This window comes from Pezoporus occidentalis, unplaced genomic scaffold, assembly GCF_034315485.1.
Source record: "Pezoporus occidentalis ecotype Australia unplaced genomic scaffold, CSIRO_AGI_Poc_V1 ctg27, whole genome shotgun sequence".
Taxonomy (NCBI): Eukaryota; Metazoa; Chordata; class Aves; order Psittaciformes; family Psittacidae; genus Pezoporus; species Pezoporus occidentalis.
Window position 1 is genome coordinate 8559286 of NW_026914611.1, and position 22067 is coordinate 8581352.

The 22067-nt window shown below is 36.9% G+C and overlaps 1 protein-coding gene across 19 annotated transcripts in view; it reads right to left on the reverse strand.

Moving 5' to 3' along the window:
• Window positions 1-22067, reverse strand: part of DOCK9 (dedicator of cytokinesis 9) — a 112990-nt gene that overhangs the window by 70067 nt on the left and 20856 nt on the right. For 13 of the 19 annotated variants that reach the window (XM_062624658.1, XM_062624656.1, XM_062624663.1 and 10 more), the window contains exons 2-5: window positions 6715-6831; window positions 3053-3142; window positions 1324-1406; window positions 129-198 (exon numbers count right to left, since the gene is read on the reverse strand). In XM_062624658.1, coding sequence (XP_062480642.1) covers window positions 129-198; window positions 1324-1406; window positions 3053-3142; window positions 6715-6831 — 360 coding nt within the window. Of the gene's footprint in view, window positions 1-128; window positions 199-1323; window positions 1407-3052; window positions 3143-6714; window positions 6832-13395; window positions 13672-22067 lie in introns of those variants that run through there. The other 6 variants (XM_062624659.1, XM_062624662.1, XM_062624657.1 and 3 more) reach the window with 1 other exon arrangement.

A 22067-nucleotide genomic window follows, 5' to 3' on the forward strand; every position in this document is an offset into this window, starting at 1 on the left:
GTATTTGCTGTTCAAGCTAATCTCTGTTTTCACTTATTGATATCAAAACTTATCCCAATTTGTAACCTCTCCTTACCCAACATTCTTTACTGAAAGCAAGAGAAAGTAAGGAATTACTGTTATCTCACCTCATCTTTATCTGCTTCTTCATCCACTTCATATAAATGAACTGGAAGCTTCTCCGATTTTGTCCCTTTACTAGGAAAGAAAAAGCCTCTAAAATACTAGAAATTTTGTGATGTTAAATACCTTACAGCTATTAAAAAAAAGAACTTCTTATCTTAATTGAAGGGGAAAAAGCACACAAATAACTGAGTAAAAGCATGTATTTTTCATGAAATGCCTTTCTTTGCCAGCAATGTTCCTAATTTGCACATTTGCCCAGAGTCTTTCTATTGTTCTGCTTCTCACTGTCCTTCTGTGTATTTCAAGAGAACCTATTACCTTCTCATTTACTGCACTCCTAGTATCTTAGGAGCAACAATTCATACCGGGAACCATTGGCTCTTTTTAGAACAATGTGTTTACTTAAATTTCTACTGACTATCATGATTCCTGTTCTGGTAATAAAAACCTTGTACTGATTTTTACAAAACCTGTGAGTATATCAGCACTTTTCATAGGGAAAGAAAGCTATTTCTTAACTGACAGATGCAGGGGAATAGGTAGGGAAGATACATATATTCCAGAGTTGTGGGATTCAGAGTATTCATCTGCTCCCAGATATTTCAAGTTAAGGGTCCAATCTCTATAATCTCACTATGAAATTTTTAAAATGTTGGAAAAGATATCTCTAGCAGATGGCTTAGAAAGTCTGTAAAATATGTAAATTAGGTTTTGCTTTGAATCATCCTGTGAAAATCTGCAGTAGTTCATACACTTGCTCTAACCATCTCAGTTAGGTTCTATTCCCTAACCTCCTAGAAGGAGTTCCAAAAGCTGCCTTTGAAGCTACAAAAACAGGATATTGCCATTTTAGCTTCATCTAAACATTAGCTTGTTTTAGTTTTCATGTTTACATTTCACATTGTCAACCATACAATTTCTTGGTTTGACCTGTCTATTAATAAGGCAGTATTTATTATTACAGTATCTTTCCAGAAAATGGTTTAACAAGATTTTACACTCTAAAGTTCATTAATATTAATTCTATCCAAAAAATCTTCATCATCTCTACAGACTACTAAACATCGATATAACATACTTTAAGATACATATTACATGTATTCATACATTTCTGTTATAAATACATTTATATTAAACACAGTTAAAGTTTCTTCACAAATGCAGAATCTTTATTATACCACTAAATAACGTACTTACTTTGGAAGCTGTCGAAACTCTCCTGAGTAATCTTCGTATCTATAGTTAACAACATGCCAGTCCGAATTGTAGGTTTTAATGCACTGTTTTAATGAAAACCAAATACCAATATTATTTGGAAGAGAATTAACAGCATTCCCTACATGCACAAAACCCCTCTTGAGATATGGCTTTTTATGAACTACAATGGTTAAATGTCGATCTCTGAAAGCTCTGTATACTTCCCTTCTTTTGCAATAGTCTAGTGCAATACAGCTTTTTGCAGCAAATGTTATATTTCAGTAGGATGTTAACATCTGCTAGATGTGTATACTATAAAACCAGAAAATGGTGAATACGCTCATCTGGATTAACCATCTTCATTTGTCTGAAAAGTTGAAGTAGCATTTCGCTGAAGCTGAAAACATGACTGAGCCTTTAGAAAGTCAGCAGTGACATACAGAGATACCTTATCAAAAGAAAATACTCCATTTCATGTGTACTGGTACACAGAAACTAAAAAGATCTTTTCCTTATATTGATACCTCTAGTGCAATTAAATTAATATTTAAATTCACACTGCACGGTTGCAGCTGTTGAAAAGCCATTATGTCATTACTCTCTGGTCCAGATCACAGGAAATACCATTTTACTTCACCCGTATTGCTACAACATAAAAGTACTAATTTATCTTGGCTTTGACTGAAGTAAGATAAAACTGACAACATCTGCTGCCAGAAACCATATAGTACAAAAGTTTATATGTCACATGAATAGACTTACTTGTACACAAACATAATATCTACTAATTCAAAATATTTTCTTTATATTTCAAAATACAAAAATCAGTATTTGCCAAGCTATTGTTTCTACAGAAACTCATTAAACTGTATGAATTACCAACAACACTCCTCCCTCCTTGTTTACCTTCTTCATATTTATCTTAGAATTGTTTAGGTCAGGTATTAAGGATATGTATCATTGTATCACTCTGAGGTTTGAGGTATATTCAGCTATTTGGAGCTCCTTCAGTCTTCTTGGAATTACAAGACATTTACTTGGTTTAGATCTTAAGATACCAGCTTAAAGCACGTCAGTAGAAAACCAGTAGGTAATATAAAAAAGACAAAAATTTTAAACACATCATAGTCAGAACCAAGAGAGTGCCAACATAAGAAAGTAGTTGTGAGAAACTTCAGATTTGAAGATGTTTCTTCTACATATATCATACAGATTGAGCAGCCAAAATGAATTTTGGCCTCTACAAGTGTTACAGTTAAGAATACCTCTGTTCCAGCAAACCGTGCAAGATTATTACAAACAAACTAAGAACTGGGGTGAAACACTTTATCAGGAAAAACAAGTCACAATGATTCATTCCAGATTCACTATTGCTCCTAGTATTATGTATGGAAATCACACATGTTCATCTGGAAAAGCCAAAAGCATAAAGAAGGTGGGGGAGAAGAATCTGCAAAAGCCAACAAACAAACCAAACAAACAAAACTCTTAACACCAACAAAATTCTTCAAAGCTATCCTGTAATACTTCTTTTCCAGCCACCAATAGAAAAAACACTAGGTTTTCCAGGGAATTTTCCCTTTAAGTCACTGACAAGTAAATAGTAATAAATATTTAATTATTTTTCAGGGTTTTTTTCCCTGTGTCTTAAATGGTAAGTGAAGTAGAAGAAAAATAATTCAGGTATAATATTGTTATTACACAGAGCCAAGTGCCATTCCAATATTACCTCAGTTACAAATAAGCTTTGGGCTTCCTTCTCTGCGTTTTCAGGAACTGTTGAACGAACGTATCGACTCTGCCGCTTCAATAATGCTGTCTGAAAAATAACAAAAACAATTAACGAAACTTGAAATTAAAGGAAATATGATACATTATAACATCAGTTATATCACTATAACTGAGACAGAAGCTCAGCAGAAAACATCCTGTGAATACACTGTTTCAGAGCTAATGAGGATTTGCTTTCATTCAAAGGCCAGCAACATGCTCTTTCACAACAAGGGCAAGATTGGAATCACTAAGAAAGAGATGCCATAGAAAAGTGTTTTCCTCTATTTTATTAACATGGGCAAGAAAATACTGGTAAAATAATTCCACCCTGACAACATACCTCAAATATTTTGAAGACAGGCATTAAGGTAGTGTTATTACTACATACAAAAGCTATTACTCAAGAAAAGTAATAAACCCACACCATAATAATTCAACTGCAGATCTCAGCCAGCAAGAAAAATACAGGACTTGCACTATTATACTGATGATTTATGAAGAAGGCCTAGACAACTGAAGCATACACTTCAGCCCATCAAGTCAGAACTTACTCCTATCTTATGCCAGAGTTCAGAGAGGCATCAAAAGGCTACCACAGAGCAGGAAATCTCTCTGTGACCATGAAATTCTGCTTCTCAGACCAGCACTGAATTAAGCCTTAGACTCCTTTAAATTTGTACATCATATTCCAAGAGAAAAATCAGGAAGGACTGTCTTCTCTACAAACTTTCTTCACAACTACACTGGTTGAACTGTTTCAACTCTCTGGGTTTGAGCTACCATGTGATTTATGGAAGCATCGGGAACTACAAACTGTCTCATGCTCTCAAAGAAGATTAAATACAAACCCCCCCAAACTTTAAATTACTGTGCTGTCAATCTATGAAAGACTGCTTTAAACACTAGCCAGGATTCACATGCACTACTAAGGCACACAATTTGCAGACTCTTTTATTTATACTACTTCCTGAGCAAATACCAGGTATTTAGGATTGTATCTCTAAGTGCTGAAACTTCAAAGAAAGTCACAGCAGAAAGGACATTTCACCACATCTCACAGCCAAGGAGTAGTTGCTAATCAAAACCTGATGGAATAAGGAAAGTGAATCTGCCCACAACCAGTGCAGACTGTAATGGATGCAGTTTAAGATTTCCAGTCTTTCTGTCACAAGGCTGTGGTTGCTAGTGAGACCTAGCATTACTTAGGATCTGGGAATGCGTAACTTGTTTGAAATTTGATTTCCCATTTTACTTATCTCAGGTTAGAAGGTGTTTTCATATTCTTGATAGTTTTAGCAAATGGCTCTGCTTCTGATGTTAAAAAATAACGTATTTCACCAATGTTAAAATCTGGCATGCAATTTTCTGAGTCATGTTACTCCCCCTTCCTCATGCTTTAGGACAAAGTAATAGCAAGATGGGCAGGGTTCTCATTAAGGCAAACATGCTTGTAGGTGACACTAAAGAACTGCCTAGAGACAACCACATATTTTGTAGTGGGATGTCTTAGCACAATGTGTACTTAAGAATTTAAAAGAAATGTATACATGTGTGGCTATCGTGGGCCTTTTTCCAGGTCACAGTTTATACAGAACTCAATGCTGCAAACATGAATCAACGAAATCAACCTTTAGTTCTATCAAGATTGTATTGGGTTTACGTGGCAAGTTTTTGGTAGGGAAGGGACTAAAGCGATGATTTCTGAGAGGAGCTGCTAGAAGCTTCCCCTGTGTCCAGTAGAGCCAATGCCAGCTGACTCCAAGATGGAAAACCAGAAAGTGCGTTCAGGTCTTATAGTGAAAAGGGATAAAGAAACAGGAAATCTGACTATTCCAAAATTATGGCTACCTGAAGGAAATCCTCTGATGTAATACGCACTTTAATGACAGCTGCTATGTAAATCTGACCATGGAATCCAAACAAAGGGTGACAAAAGGCATTACAGTTTATAAACATAATTCAGTCATTCCCTTTAAAGGAGCAGACTGATAACTATGGACTAGCTTCGTTCATATAGGCATAAGCTTAAGAGTTGCAGAAGAGGCATCCCCCAGACTGCTCAAACAAAATGCCTGAGGATATTCTTGACAGGTTTGCTTCTTCTCCATTGTTTCTTCCCCATTGATAACTCGGAGCTATACACCAAAACGACCCCAAGTGAACTAGTCAATTAGGTGACAAGTATACTTGGCAGAAGTATCCTTGATACCTCTTGATCTGTGATACCGAAGAGTGACACTGTAGAAGGGGATCTGGGTGGGATAGCTCTTCAGTCACAAGCCAACACCTTGTGTAGGCTATCATCATGAGTGATCTAGTATTTGAACACTAATATAATTACATAATGTTCACAGGCAGTACAACTTCCTTTCATAAGAAGTCTTACTTGCAGTCCTTCAAGCTTTCACATGTGGCTGAGAACACATGAAGCCTAAACTACTCTCTAAATACCTGCAGCTTGCAAAACCAAAAATTCTAGCTCAGAGTGGGAAGGCTAATAGTAGTTACTCCTGTAAGAATGAGTGAAAATGAACCACACAGTCTATATTAAAAACAGAGTCCAGGTGCACTCAGGTAAATACTTTAATAGAACAAAAAGAATTAATGAAAAACTCAACATATGCCTTTTATGGGACTTTATACGTCCTTCTGTAGAAATACACCAACTCATCACCAACTTTTCCCATTATAAACATAAATTTAGCTTCAACTATTTGGCTAAATAATCAGTTTTCAGGTAGGTTTCTAAAGAATAATTCTAAGGTATTCAACTATGACACAGAAGTAGTTAATTTATAGGTAGTTCAGATGTCTGCATACTTTTCAAATATAGATAGATACTTTGACTGCAGGTATGGGCATGTGTGCGAGAGACTTTCCTCACTATTTACAGCAACTCCAGTCTGTAAGATGTTTGGTCATTATTCTAACTGGATCTACGACAAGATTCAAACCACCTGTACTTAAATAAACTCTTTATTTAGATAAACACATATATTTCACAGAAATACATCAAGATGATAGCAAATTTTGCTTAAGTCTGGCTTTATCAAGTGAAAGCCCTGTTACACAATGGGTATTTTGCCAAAACCCAATTTTGGCTGATAACATGTGGCTGAGAGTAACAGCTTTGATTTGAAAAGGTTCATACCCTTCACTGTTAATAATGGGGAGAAAATCAATTTAGGAATTAATGCATGACAAAAAGCAGATTATTTTATTTTTTTTTTTGAGCAAACATAGCACTATTTCTTAGGTCAGGAAGTGGCAGGAATGTCTAAAAATGACTGATCACCTATTTCAAAATGCAGTAAGATTGCTGAGTTGCAGAGACAGACCTCATAATCTGGACAAACGAAGAAATTGTCCTATTTCTTTTTATCTAACCCAGCAGAATAAACTGAGCAGTGTAAAGGGACTCATGGCAAAGAGTAGGGGGATGGTGGTTTGTAGTTAAAGACAGTTAAGAAACAAAGAAATGGGAAGTTATCATCTTATGATTACTACTGCTAAAAATCTTTTACAACAAAAACAAACAAAAAAAAACACACACACAAAACAAAGGGGGAGGGGGGGGGTGCGGGGGTGCTGAGGGGAGGGGGGAGGGGATTGAATTACCTGAAAGTCATCATAAGGGAACAGTAGCATCTCACGTAAAGCATCATTCAAAATCTGTGTTTTCCTCTGCACGATGACATTTTCATAGTCTATTGGTTCTATGAGCTTTGGTTTTGCCTAGGGGAAAAATAAAAAAAAGTCTCGTATATTGAGGAAAAGTTCCAATTGTTGATCATTTTCAGAAATTACTCTTAAAAAATTGGCAGAATACAGTACTCAAAATGTAGCCTTTATGTCACACTATGGCATATGGATAAGTGCAACTGATAATTACAGAGACAAGCATGCTAGTTGGTTCAGAAGGAAGAGACAGAACTGCTTTACAAAACACACCAAGTCAGAGCATATCAGAATAATCACATTATGTATACTCACTGCAAAAAAAAAAAAAAAAAAATAGAAAGAAATGACTAGTCTCTTACACTGGTGGTTACCTTTGCTTGATACTGCCCCAAAAGCTCTGATCTGGGATTAAAGCAATGACTGAAACAATCTTAGCTCAAAGCTAAGACTGAGCTTTGTTTTAATTCAGTAGTAACCTGCAGTAGGGGTAGGCTAATTGACATTCCTCCTCTCTGTTTGATAAAAATTCCCACAGGCCATCTGCTTCCTCTTAATTGTTCAAGTAGCTTTCTTCAGTTATTATGCACTGATTCAACATTAACGCCTATACTACTGTCAAGACATTACAGCTGGCTGTATACAATCAGGCAGAGAAAAACCTTCACCCTGCCAAGCATTCTGTTAAGTGGTCAGCTGGCAAAGCACATCTAGAGAGAGCACTCAATCAGACAGCATTGCCTCGAGAGCGCAAACTAATGCAGAACTGAAGTTATGATCTAGCTTGTACTTCCGGCAGCTAAAATTGAGCATCACAGAATCAGACATGAAATTACCTTCTCCTGTTTTCACACGTGGCAATTACAAGAGACTTTTCAATTGATATTTTCTTAAGATCAGTGATGCTGATTTCCAAGAGAGATATATTAAACATAATAGCAGCATCAAGGCCAAATTAGGCCATCATTACAGGTAATCAGAGAATATCTGATTTATATGTATCTTTGCACAACTTACGTTAATAACCTTTCATGTTCCAGCTGTACTACACAGAAGAAATACCTTTATATCTAGCAGTAACTGCTATCAATCATTAGTATATTAATAGTGTTAATGAGAAACATTACAGGAAACAGTTTCTTAATCCAGAAGTCAATCAAACATACCTGTTTTTTCAAGGAATGAGAAAGCTTTAGTTAGAGAAAATTACCAAAGTTCTCAAGCTTCGTTCACAGGCTATTAAAAAGTTACTTGAGATTCCTTCATATCTATTACACACCAATTTTACTGTTAAGAAAGATGCAAGAACATAACAGAGCATAACAGCTGAAAAGGCCAAAAGAGCAAAATCTTGAAAACAAATTACAAAAAAACGATGACTGAAATGTAGCTTTGTCAACAAAAATGCGTACTATTTACAATCACACTGGACAGGCTCAGCACAGACCAATAGAGCTAGGAGCTACAGTGAAAAATGCTTATGCTGAGCTTGTCATCTTTCTCCTCAGAGGAGATGGAGAATGGCTCTTCAGGTCACTGTATATTGTACGCCAGCACGTTTTGAGAACTTAGCAGCTGAGCCACAGCTGCTGCTACATCTACTCTTGTTCATGAACATTCCTTATCACAAAGCCAAAAACTTACACCAATGTCCATCAAAAAAGGCTTAAGTTTATATTCATGCAGTCATCTGTAGCTGAAGTGGGTGGACCATTTAGCTCACTCTACCCTAGAGTCACAAAACTGTAACTCTATCCTAAAGTCACAAACATAAAATTGGTAAAAGAATCTTAACAGAAATATGCTTTGCTTACATTTTGCTTACATGCTGCAAACACAGATTAAAACAGAATCCTCCTTTGTTTGAAGCTTTTAAAGAATCGAAAGCTCTCTGGGGCTGAAGTCCTTTACATACACCTTTCCTCTAGGTCAACAGAACACAGAGGTAGCTAGTGGTACCAGAAAACGACACCATTTCCTATTTAATCAGTAAAGTATCTGATTTGCAGAAATACAATTTCTGTAAAAATTCATGAAGAATTTGTCTCCTCAGGTTTCTCCAAAGCGTTAGTCATTTCTTTCTTAAGTCATATGTCAGATTCAAAGGGAACAGGATGTTTTATCAGTTTGAATCAGATATGAAAAAAGAAAACAATAAACAGCACACTGATACTGGCAGTTGGCCAAACCCACAAGAGCACAAGGAAGCAAATTTCTCTCAAGCTCTTCTTCAGAAAAAAAAAAGATTTTTCCGGTCTATTATTTAATGCAATATAAAAGAGAAGACGCTGGGTAGGCACGGTGTTATTGAATATGATTTATGGACCAGCTGATACAGATAAAACTCAGCCCAGTCAAAACTGCAAAATCAAGTGTAGAGGCACTAAAAGTCTGTCTTTAAAACAAGGCTCAAGTCTTCCTATTAACGTGCAAAGAACAACATTTTTATTTCCGTATCTAAGAAAAAGCTAAGAGCACAGGGCTTCATGGAGTCCAGCACTCGAGCTGGCTAATGCCTTATTTATAGGAAGATAAAACATTAAAGTATCTGCTGCATCACTTCGGGTTTTGCTGGTGTGTTACAGATATGGAAACTTGCGGAAGTAAGAAGCATTTCAAAACAGCAATCCTGACACCCACATGCTAACCATTTTAATCTGCCAGAACAGAGTTTATATATTTGGACAAGCAGTGTCAAAAGCCATCAGATAAAAGGAATTTTCAGTCAGGAGTTTAATGACTGTCTACATTATATATTACAGAAAAAGATAATATAGTCAATTTTTTCTTGTATGTTTAAATTAAGATAAACGTTATCTTCCTGTTACCTACCCACAAAACAAAGGATGGTCAGGTTAAGCACAGTGGGTACTGTTAGCCTTGTATTACAGAACATCATTTACCTTATGAAAAGGTGCATGCACCTGCAAATTAACAAGTGCCCATAAAGAGAAGAACGGAGCTACAAGCACTAGCAGGCAAGAGAGAATATAAATTGATGAATATATGGTATTACCCATTTCTCAACACTGGCATGAGGCAACCCACTTTAGACAAATAATATGACTATTTAATCTAAACATGGGTAACGACTCCTTTTATCTTATTATCTGACAATCACAATAAACTCAAAATAAACTGCCCAGGTTGGGTTATTTTTTTTAATCAACTTAAAAATCCATTCAAAATATTATACCTATCCTATAGTTTGTTCTTAAATATTACAATACTCATCATTGCCTTTCTTAGGTATGGTTAACTTTGTGATGCAAACTGTGGGGGCAGTGGGAGCAAATAAGCTGCTATAGGCTTATGTAAAAAACCCTACCATTGTGCATACATTTAGCAACAATATGCTTTCACTGACAACCCCAAAACTTTTAAGTCACTAGGATGTGAAAGAATGAAATGCATTAAGTCACCTGTTCTCATGCTTACAGAAATAGGTCAGAAGTCCCTATTGGGGCAACAGACACAGAGCAAACCCGTACCAGGAGCAGACAGTTACACAGGCTTTTTTGCACTGTTTCATTGTTTTTTTTTAGAAAACAGTAATTAACTTTTTTTTTCCCCTCCAGTTTAACCTGAAGGCCTGAAAACTGCTGTTCTATTGTTCACCCAGGCCTTCACAGGGGCTGTGACAGAAGAGAATGGAGGTTTCCAAAACCCAGTGAATGCAGTCTAAATTACAAAGCATTATGCTTTTCTTTATAAGAAGTATTTTGTTGATGGTGAAGGTCCATTTAAACACAAGAACACTCTTCAAAGCGTAAACATTTTGATAAGACCTGTATTGCTAGTATCTACCTCAGGTTGATAATATGGATGCAGTCGCACTTGTTTAATTTCAAGCCTCCTCTGTGATTTGTTTTACCAAAGTAGCATGCTGCGTCCTATAAAGTCCTCTTACCAGCACAGAAGCTTCTAGTACTAGAATCAGACTTGAGCAATATGCTGCTGGAGAGAGGAGCAGCTCAGCTGTCTTACATTTTACACTGCCAGTGTGTGTCCAAGCAGAGAGATGACCTCCAGAAGTTCCAGCTTCCCAGAAACATCTGATTTGCTAAGCAGGTACTGCTTCTGACCATCAAAATGCAACTAGACATCATGCATACTGATTTGGTAACTTCTACAACAGCTAGCACAAAAGCATTTCATCCCAAGTAAGGTTTTGAGGCATCATGTAGAAAATCTAAATGCTTTTTCCATGGGCCCTCCTTTCTTGTTAACCTCAAAAGCAAAGTTATGACACATCTAATTCAAATCGCAGGAAAACGAGAGAGCACACGTAATACACACTGGCACTGAAAACAGATGACTCCTCTTGTGAACCTACTCACCTCTCCAGGAAAAGTTAACTCAGGCACAGTGCTCCATGAAACGACAGTGTTCTAATATCACATGGGGTGCTTACAGTTACAAATACTCAGTTCCCTCAACACTCTAAGTAGACTGTGAACTACATTTAAAAGAACTAAATGAATATCACAAAAACCTGTTGCTTCCTTCAAGTCCTGACAGCTGATTCTTTCTCATCTCCATAAAGAAAACTCAAAAGTCTTGAGTGCTAGGGAAATCACACCCTTACGAAAGGGACACATCCATCCGCAAACAAATGTTTTAGGCAACAGCTGATGAAAAGTATTACTAGAGTAAGTTTTTGAGGATTGCTATCCAATACAATTATAAGGTTTCAAGAAGTTCTGCTGTTTACACTTGTTACACCAATTAGCAACACTATCAGTCTTATTACCTCAGCACACCCTATACCAATGAGAAAGTATCTAGTTTCACTGTGGCAGTAGAAATCTACTGCAACGTCACCACCAAATGAAATCAAAATGGACCCAAATGTCAGTGTTAAACGGAACATAGCACCCTACTTTTTCCTTTGCACCTGGCAGTACACTTGACAGAAAGTGTCCTTCATCTATTTTTTCTCAATAAACCAGACAAAAGCACAAGCAATAAGGGATATTATACAGTCTGTAATTATATGCCATATATACACTTGTCTATATATGTAACAGATTAAGACCAAAATAGCAACTGAAATGACAATGAAGACTTTTTTTTTTATGTGACCTATGTAGAACCTAAATGTTCTTCCCTTCCAATATTGACCTTTTCACACACCATCTGAAAATGAAAAAAAGGGAGGGCAGATACTGGGGGTATATTAATCTGTGAACATAAAATGAAGTAGCACCTGGAAAATTATAAGGATGTACTTTATAAATGGTTATAGTTAAACACAGTAATGTTTTACAGCTGGGTTTGTTTTCAAGTACATTGCTTGCTGATCAACCACAGTACTCCAAGTATCTGCAGAAACACTAATATCCTCTCCGAGTATTCATGGGGGAATAGAAACAGTTCTAAATAAAGTTAAACATTCCAAAGGCAGGAAAGCACACATAAGATTAGCTCATATTGTACTGATGAAAATCTGGACCAGAAATCAGAACACACCCATGCAAAAAAAAAAACAAAACAAAAAAAACAAAAAAACACCACATTTTACTAACAACTGCTCTGAATAGAACAGAACTAAAGAAAACAGTGTAAAAAAATGTAACTAACACAAATGTAAACTTTCAGTTATAATCAGGAACAATTCCCATAAAGTTACAGATGTGTATTACTCAATATAGATAGACAAAATGGTTTAATTTGATTCTTAAATGCATAACATGAAGCTGTAATAAAAGGGGGGAAGCATAATTTGAGGATCCCAGCTCCCACTAGCTTAAACCACAGCCAGAGGAATAAAGAGGAGACAGTCATCCTTTTAATGAAGCAATTAAGTATGAGATATTACTAAGTAAAATTGGAGTTCTAGTAAGAACTATCAAAGTACTTCCTTCTACTGATATAAAAGTTATTAGTTTAACAATCCTCCTCTGTTACTTGAAAAGAGTTTATTGTCCTAGCTTGAGAGAGTTGGTGGATCCATTACAGCTTGCTTATTATGTTCTCTCGCTGTTCTACTAGAATTCCAACAGAACTAAGTGTGTAGCAATAACAAAAACAAACCCCCCAAAAGTTCTTATTTGATTACTTCCCCCACATACAGAAATAATTCCCTTTTCCCTCACTGGAAGCTACTTTAAATACCTAAATAATGTGCATTGAAGGCATTGAAAAATAGATCCTTTAACAGAAGTACACCTGAATTATTTAGACAGTTCTTAGAACATTTAAGTAAAATTTAACTGTTACACACACAGTCTTTGGAGAGTTCAAATATATTTTAATTGAAAGATATGCTGGCAGTTAAAAAAAATAGAGGTGCTAGAATGTATTTTACAGCACAAATAGTTTTCATGCTAGCTTCAAAGAGCTGTACAACTATGCTACATAGAACAGACACTGAAAAGCAGCTAGTATGAAAACCAAATTCCAAAGTCACTCCCAGAGAGAACCAAGGATTTGGTAAAACAGAACAGCAAAACTTAATTAAAAAGGCAGACAATACACAAAGAATCAAACCTAAATCTTAAACACACCTTCTTCACAAGTGCTGGAACTTCTCACTAGTGTCAAATAAAGCCGTTTTCCACTGGCAGACAGAACTGGAATTACTAAAGAGAAGAGGCACCTTGTTTAAACAGTTCTTACCAGCACTACCACCGGACTCTCCGCTTCCACTTCAGAAGGACCTGCATCTTTGCACTGCAGAGAATCTACAACACGCTCTTTCTTAGGATTTCTGTTTGTTCTTGCCTGCATTCTTTGACTGAAAATACAAGCAGCAGCAAACCCGTATGCTTTCTGGAATCAAAGTAATGAACATCCCAGTGCTCCAGTGAAAACAATAGCCTTTTCCCTGGCACAAGCAGCAGAAAGTACAAACTAGTCTAACTTCTCAGCTGCAGCTTGCTAAATCTGTCATGGTTGGGAATGCATGACAGACAAAGGCCAGCCCCTAAGCATGTTGTATTCCTCCAGAAAAAAAAAAAAAAAAAAAAAAAAGGTGGATCCATTTTAATGCCTTAAGGTTATGAGTCAAATGCAAAAGAGAAGATGCATTTCTGAAATGACCATATAAAACAGTCAATAGTCTTTCACAGCATTTAGAAAATCAAGGCTTCAATATTTCAAAATATTTTTATTGTAAAAATTAGCCACTTACTGACATGTGGCCTCTTTAGCAGTATAAAACCCTAAGCATTACTTTTTTACCATTAATATCACTTATCCAGGTAATATCAACAACCAGCCACTAACCAAGCACATTCTCGAGGATCAATGCACCAAACAGGTATGTTGCTCTTTTTTGGGAGTAGAGTGGGGATGCTCTTTTTAATCTTAGTGCTAAATTCATATTAAAAGTTTAACAAAAAATTATCTTCACAGTAAAATTCTTATATACTGTACAAATGTACTAATTCAAAAATACCCCCCCTTATACCTTCAACTTTTAAACACTTAACTCTCAAGTAAACTACCAGTCTCCCTCAGCCTTTCTCCTTGCTAGAGCCAGTTAGTTCACTCCTGCCTTGCACATTATTAATGCTCACTGTTACCAGCTCACTCCTCCCTCCTCAGAACCCTATAGCATTGTAACTGTCCATCACTAATCACCCTCTTAAAAAACCAAAACCCAAACCCTGAGAAGGCAACGCAACAAAATCTTCACACATTTTGATTCAAAACTACACAGTGCTTGGTGGTTAGAACCTTCCACTCCTCTCTTTATAAACTCAAGTCATGCTTCAAGTTTGCTTCCACAATCCAGTCTACTCTTGTACTATAGCATTATTTACAGACACTGTTCAGCACACACACACTGGCAAAATAAGAGGCAGCAATTTTTTATAGAATCATGGAATGGTTTGGGTTGGAAGGGACCTCAAAAAATCATCCAATCTCAACCCCCCCTGCAACTAGAGGGACACATCTTCCACTAGACCAGGCTGCTCTGAGCCCCATGGCAGCCACAGCTTCTCTGGACAACCTGTGCCAGTGTCTCAACATCCTTAGAGTGAAGAATGTCTTCCTAAAGTCTCATCAAAATCTCTGCTCTTTGAGATTAAAGCCATTCTCCCTTGTCCTGTCACTACATGCCATTGTAAAAGGTCCCTTTCCAGATCCCCTGTAGGCCCCCTTAAGGTATTGAAAGGCTGCTCTGAGGTCTCCCCTGATCCTTCTCCACACTGAACAAGCTCAGCTCTCTCAGCCTGTCTTCACAGGAGAAGTGCTCCAGCCCTCTGAGCACCTTTGTGAGCCCCTCTGGACTCACTCCAACAGGCCCATGTCCGTCTTGTGTCGGGATGCCAGAGCTGAATGCAGTACTGCAGGTGGGGTCTCACAAGAACAGGATCATTTCTGTGCAATTCTTCAGTGTAGCACAAAGCAATTTTGCAAGCAATCTAGCTAACATTTTGGTAATTTTGAAGGTTTGACTAACCTAGCTCCCCCATGCAGTAGTTTTAACATATGGCTGTATGCTAAATTCCCCCTAAAAAAAAGTGAACTGTGATAAGCAGTTTCCTCCAGGCTTTGAGAGGGGTATTTTGGTTTTCCATTTGTTTCTTTTTTACACTGATGAGTTGCAACCTCAAAGCGCACAAACCTCAGTGGCTGCATTTACCAAGTAAAAATACATCTGACAGAAAATTCAACTCCCCAAAGAAGCACATCCCTGTTTTAGACTCCTTGTCCACTAGGGCAACAAGACAGCTGCAAAAACTAAGCCACCACCTTCATTCAGTTCTCCACTCTGCTCCATTTCTCTGGACAGTTAATTATCTCACTTCAATATATATGACATCCTAAATTTAACTTGACATGAATTTTTACCTATTCTATACTAAAACAGAAAGTCACCTTAATCTGCAGAAAGCAGATCAAGTTGCGGAGAAGCACAAATACCCTTCTTTAGTTGCTAGTATTTTTAAAAAGGCATAAATTCAGGCACAGGTTTATTACCTTTCAGACCTAACATAAGGTTTTAATATCCCTTTCTCTTCCCCTTCTCTCTGCTCTGCATAATATCGTGACATTGAATCTGATGGAGTTTGCCTACCCCATCCACAATGCAAGCATACGTCTTACCAGTGGACTGAAAGAAATAACAAAATTAACTATCAGAGAATAAAATAATGATTTACTAAGTTTCAGTCTTTAGGAAAGCAAGTTCAGTGCATTTGCTTTTTAAGCAGTTTCTTTAATATACAGACAATATAGAAAACCATACTCTATAAAGTTTTATGAAGAGTTAACAAGGAAACTAGGAGTTTAGCCAAATTTACAAAACCAGATCTTCCTGTGTAAATCAAGGTAGACAATAGTTCAAGAACATTTAGTTACACTTTACTTTTATTTTGCACCAGACCCCTTTGTTTGAAGAAAACGGAAGTTCAGAATAGTTTAGACTAAATTGTATCATTACTTGAGGATGCAGCTGCCAAACAGGAATTTCTTTCATTGAGATGGGCTGCAATTATACTTAAATGCAGCCAGAAATGCACAACCTTATTAGGCACTTACAAACACTCACACTAATAAACACTTTAAATAGCATTTCTCTGGTTAATTTAACAAAGAATTCGACTTTTAAGCTGCAACATTGGTTTATGCTGGTCAGGTACTTCTCTTGAATGCATCTGGATTACTTTAATTCAGAAGAAATGTGATTTTCTTTCCCCATCATTCTCCCTATTCTTCAAAATATGACGAGAGACACAAAAAAAATGCCTATGTTTTTATAACATCAGTTTAAAGATATAGAAGTTATTTCTTCCTACTGAATGGTTAATGTAATTTGTGGCTTGCATTTCGTTAACACACACACCTTTAGAGCAGGTGCTTTTATTTAACAGCAACAAAAGTGTGAAGCTGTACTTCTGGAGCTACGTCCTGCGTGAAATAGACCCCAATTGCTAAACTGATGTGTATTTCCAACATTTATTTTCTGCTGAGAACTTAGTGATTATCTCAATAATTTAATTCACAAAAAAACTACTTTTTTTTTCTTTTTGTAAATTAAAACCAACACAGAAACATGTGATACTGCTTACCCAGGCACCACACAAAAGAGGTAAGTTACTTTAACAAAGAGGTATATTTAAAGTTTTTGCCAATAATGCATTGTCATTCAAAAATTGAAAGAAGAAAAAACACAGCCTTAACACAGGCCGAAAATTCACCATCTTGTTACATGACCTGGAGTTTTAAACCATTTAACTTTAATTAAAGAAAAAAAGATATAATTTGCTGCATCAAATCAGGCAGTTATCTGAATAAAGATCAACAGGTTAACAATGCATATACAAAAAGAAGGTCCCTGTACAAAAGTTAGTTGACTGCATTTCCAACATGGATCCCAAAATTGCAGGAAATTACTAGCTAAATAGGGACCTGTCTGCAAAATAACTCAGGTCATTATGGAAACAATGCATTTCATCTTTTTACGGTGGCTTGAAGGACTTCCCATGGTACTTTTAGCAGCAGTACCTTTCATATTACTTTCAATAGCCAAATAGTTGTCTCTCTTCTTGCACCATGTACCCTTAAGGAATTACCTATGTAATTACAAAATTACATAGGTAGAAAAGGTCTCAGTATTCCAAGCATGCCTCAGTGATTCATTCAGCAACTTTGCTGCCCAAAAGACAAGTGCCCAACATACACTCTCTTATTCCTTTAAATTACTTTTCACTCCAAAAGCTTGCTTCAAATGCACAATAACACAAAATGAAGAGTAAGCAACAGCAAGAGAACAGGCAGCATATGAGAATTTCCTCTGAACTGTGACGGAAGAAAGGATAAGTAACCAGCTTTGCTGTAGGAACAAGCAAAAAAAACTAAGCAGTTTGGTTTAATGGCACTTCTTTTGCTCCAAGGCCCACTTACAATCTGCACCGATATCGCTAAACCCCACTGAATGGCCCGTATCAGCATTCACTAAATCTACCAGCTGTAATTACAACCATCAAACTTGTCTCTCTTAGCTGTTCTAGCAAAAGAACTGTTGCTTAACCTGTAGCAAATGGGGGTAGGAAGGGAAGAAGGAATAATCTTGCTGTAGGTTCGCAAGTCCTGTATACATGAAAACAGAAGGATTTGACATCATAATTTACTAAAACCGTACACCTTTACTCCTTTGTGGCTCTTTAAATTCCCTGGCGACTTACTGCATTTAACAAATAACTTTCAAAAATTAGAAGGATGGATGAATGGAGGGGTTTTGATGCTTTGTTTTGTTGGGGGTTTGTGGAGTGGGGTTTTTGGTTCGGTTTTGGTTTGGGCTGGGGTTTTAAGGGAGTACCTCATACGAAAATTCAGGCCCATTTTAGCAGACTGACAAGCACCATTAAAAACCGATACGTCTTGCTCTCCTCTGTATTAGTAAAAGATACTCTAGTGACAGCACTGCCTTCCTACACTTGGCAGCCTGCCTTACAGCTGTATTAAAGGCATAAAACATCTCAGATGTCAATGGAAGGAAGATCCGGCATTGCAGGTATACATCCTAATACTGCAGAGTTTCATAAGTGACCAACAGATACGTGCTTGCCCTGAAAGAATATATTCACAAGTTCAAGAGAAAGGCTCAGCCAGCTGGTAGCTCCCATTTTCATGGCAGCACTGACTTTCCATGGTAAAGCAAGAATTAAGCAGGCTCTGGAATAGCTAGGCCATTGCTATCTGTCAGATAAGATAGAGTACCTTAGTCTGGACACTCTTAGTCTGTGACAAATACAAACTAAAATAAGTTTTAAATCACAGCAGAGCTAAGCAAAATACAGATTAACTTCAAGCTTTTCCATGTCATACTTTTGCATACTGTTATCTATGAAGTATTAACTTAAGCTGCACTTGCTTGACTAGCTGGTGACTGATTCATTTCATACCATCTTAGCAGACATCTTTCTGTTATCAGAGAAAACCTGACTTCCTTATTGTCCCATGAAAAGAAAGAAGAAGGAAAAAAAAACACCAAATCAGTGTTATTTAGTCAGGATTAAAGACTTCAAGATTAAACCCACACTTTTGCTCCGGGATTTAATTATTGTTATGACATATCTCCTTATAGAAAGGACACGTACAAGCAAACTGACAGACTGTGAGAACAGTACTAGAGTAAAGATGGCTTTTTTCCTGCCTGGACAATACCTCACAATTATCAGAAACTAACAGGACAGCACAAGCATCAACCCAAACTCAAAAAAAAAAGTCAAAACCCCAAATCTGAAGATATCTCAAACTGAAGCAGTTCTGCACCAAGCAAGCCTGAGGCAGGAGTCTTCCCACTGAGTAACACCAATCTTAGAAGACTTTTTCAGGGCACAATTTGCTCCTTGAGGAGACTGTTAATTCACCTCTGTCCTTAAACTGAAGTAAGAGCACATCTTGGTTTGCCTCTAAACTAGAACACAAACCTGTCTTGAACTTCACAATACAGAGTTCTAAGAAACAAGAACATTCCAAGAGTTATAACCTGGGTCCCAGCTTTACTTTAACTGCATTTTATTTCATGATAGGATACCTGAACCTGTAGGTGATTCAGATGAGTATTTTGGGCTGTTCCTAAAGCAGGTGGAAGTAAGTGTTAATCAGGAAGAGAAGTTAACCCCCTTTCTGTGTGTTCAGTCTTGAAAGCACCACCCATGCAGCTTCTCCACCACAGATGTCTTCTCATTCCTCAAGATCATGTAAGGTTTTCAAGTTTTTTGGGGAGGGGGTTGTTTGGTTGTTGGTAGTGGTTTTTTTGGTTACTTGAGGTTGTGCTGTTTGCTTTCAAAGCTGGGTACCTAGCTTCCCCAAGATTCCCTGCTGCAGCATTCAAAGGGAACATGTTTTCTATCTGTATGCAACCTAATGCTGTATTTTTGGGGTCAGATATCTTTCTGTGCTGATCCAACCTATGTTGTCAAGGATGAGCAATGACTTATGCATGTTGATTTGACCAACTACCCTCAGATTTTATCCTCAGTCTTAAATATTTTTTCCCCTGAAGATACGGTGGTTTATCTCACCATTTGCATGCCAGTGCACTGAGTGCCTACCAACCTATGTCTAACATTCCTCTCCCATGAATCTTTCCAAGAAGTACATTAGCTAAAGGAAATACACGTTTGGTCATTTTGTGCTGCTGTTTCCCCTGCTGAGAGGGCAGAGGGAAACCAGAGATGGACATTTGCGCATTTTTCCCAAAGGAGTCTAATGAAAGGTCAAAACAAAAAAAGTCTATAAGAAACCATCAGGAAATTTAGCCAAAACTACAAGCCAGCACGTAGGACACCGGCTTTTTATTCAACCAAAGCAGTAAGATGAAAGGAGATAAAAGAATTGCTCTCATTCCACTGAGCCATGAAAAACTATGCAAGAGTTAGATGCTGTTCTCATACATGTCTGTTTCTTCTTTATTAAGAGGCTTAATGAGGTCCAATGATCCAGCTGCTAATGAATAAAAGCCACCTGTAATACAGTTACAAGCTGAAGCAAGTTATGAGTGAAATAACAGACTAAGCCATGCAAATTATCCGCACCCCATTAGAGAATTGCTGCATAAGCTGTTAAAGCCCGTTAAAAAAAAAAAAGCCAAAATAAATTCCACTTACTCAGCAGAATTACTTCCTTAGAACTCTCTCTTTTATATATTCCTACTTTATTTAAAGTAGAAAAGTTTAGTAGACAAACAAGTTGATATTAATTTGTTAATTCAGACAGCAAGAACAGGGCTTAATATAGGGGCTTTAAATAAATGAATCTTTAAAGGTTTATTTTCAACATATCACATCAACAGAAGTCTTTTTTTTTAATCATACTCATAATTTATTATTCTGAAATCAAAATATTTGGAACTTGAGTGTCTTCTGTCTCCTGTGAAGTTATTTCCAGAATGACATAGCTCACTGCTGTCATTAGTCAATCTTCCTGCATGCACCATCTTAAAGATGTCACAGTTTCACAGTTTATTAATAAACCAAATGACTCACCAGCAGCACAGAGCAGTCACACAGCACCTCAGTAACACCTAATGATGACATGGCTGTCAAATCCACAGGTGACATGAAGTAAGAAACTGCAGTTACTAAAATACAAAGTTAGTAGTTCTTTTTCCAGCAAATACATAAATCTATCCCATTAAAAGCTGGACATCCACTATTTCAAAATGTCCTGCATATCTTCTCAGAAATTGTGTAAGCACAAATTAAGTAACAGTTACTCAAATTAAGACTATTTTTCCCATCAGGCAGTAAATCAAATGGCTACTTAAAATTATTAGGCCACATCTTGCACACATGACAGCTACAAAACTACCTTAACTAGATTTACCAAACTACAAGGTTCTAATGTTCAATGACAGAAATAGCAGTGTTGAACAGGCCATAAGAAGCAAACTGAGCAGAAAACATTGCAAGCTGGGAAAAAAGCAAGTTGTTTTCGATTTTTGGACAAATATAACAAAAATAACAACAAAGTCAGAGTCCTTTAGTCCAGCTTGTCTCACTTTCCAATTTTCTAGCTCCTCCACTGGCATTGCTAGCAGACTCACCTCACATTTTCCTTCAAATACTTCAAGGGGCTTATTATCAACAGCTTTAAAAATGCTGGTTTACATCTACACATCATTCTTCCTTGCTCATTTTCCATCCTTGTCTACCACCTGAAACAGCTGTTTTAGGCTCAAAACCGTTCAGTAACATTTCACTGTTGATAGCCATTGGTTATACAATGATTACCAAAACAATGGAATTTTAATGTGAAAGTAAAGGCCACGAGAACTCTAAGACGCTACAACACAGCAGAAATAATGTATAATATCCCTGTGAGAATTTAATAAGATAGGAAAAACAAAACAAGTAATGTTGATTAAGCATACAAGCTAGTATTTTGAAACTGTATTCTTCACTTTACTACAAAATTAAACAGAATGTTTTGTCGTATTTGCAGAGAATAAATATGCCCTAGTGGACATTTAGGGAAAACATATTTTCATTAATATTGAAGCAACATTTAATACTGCTCAAACTAAATTCATGACATTTTACTAGAACATTTATTTTTATCTATGTAGACCTAAAGACCCTAGAAGATCCTGTGTTCTAGCAAGATAAAGTGTATGTGACAGGCTAGAAACATTCCCAAAGATAAGATACAGCATCTCCATTGCAAGTTTGAATGACATCAGATGGATAGAAATAAACTGCATTATTACAAAAAGACATTCTCACCCAGGCTTCATTCTGTCTTTCCTTCACGCAATCAAAAGAGCAGGCCTGCTTAATATAAAATCTTTAATTATATTTAATCAGACTTTAGCTATAACCTCCTGACCT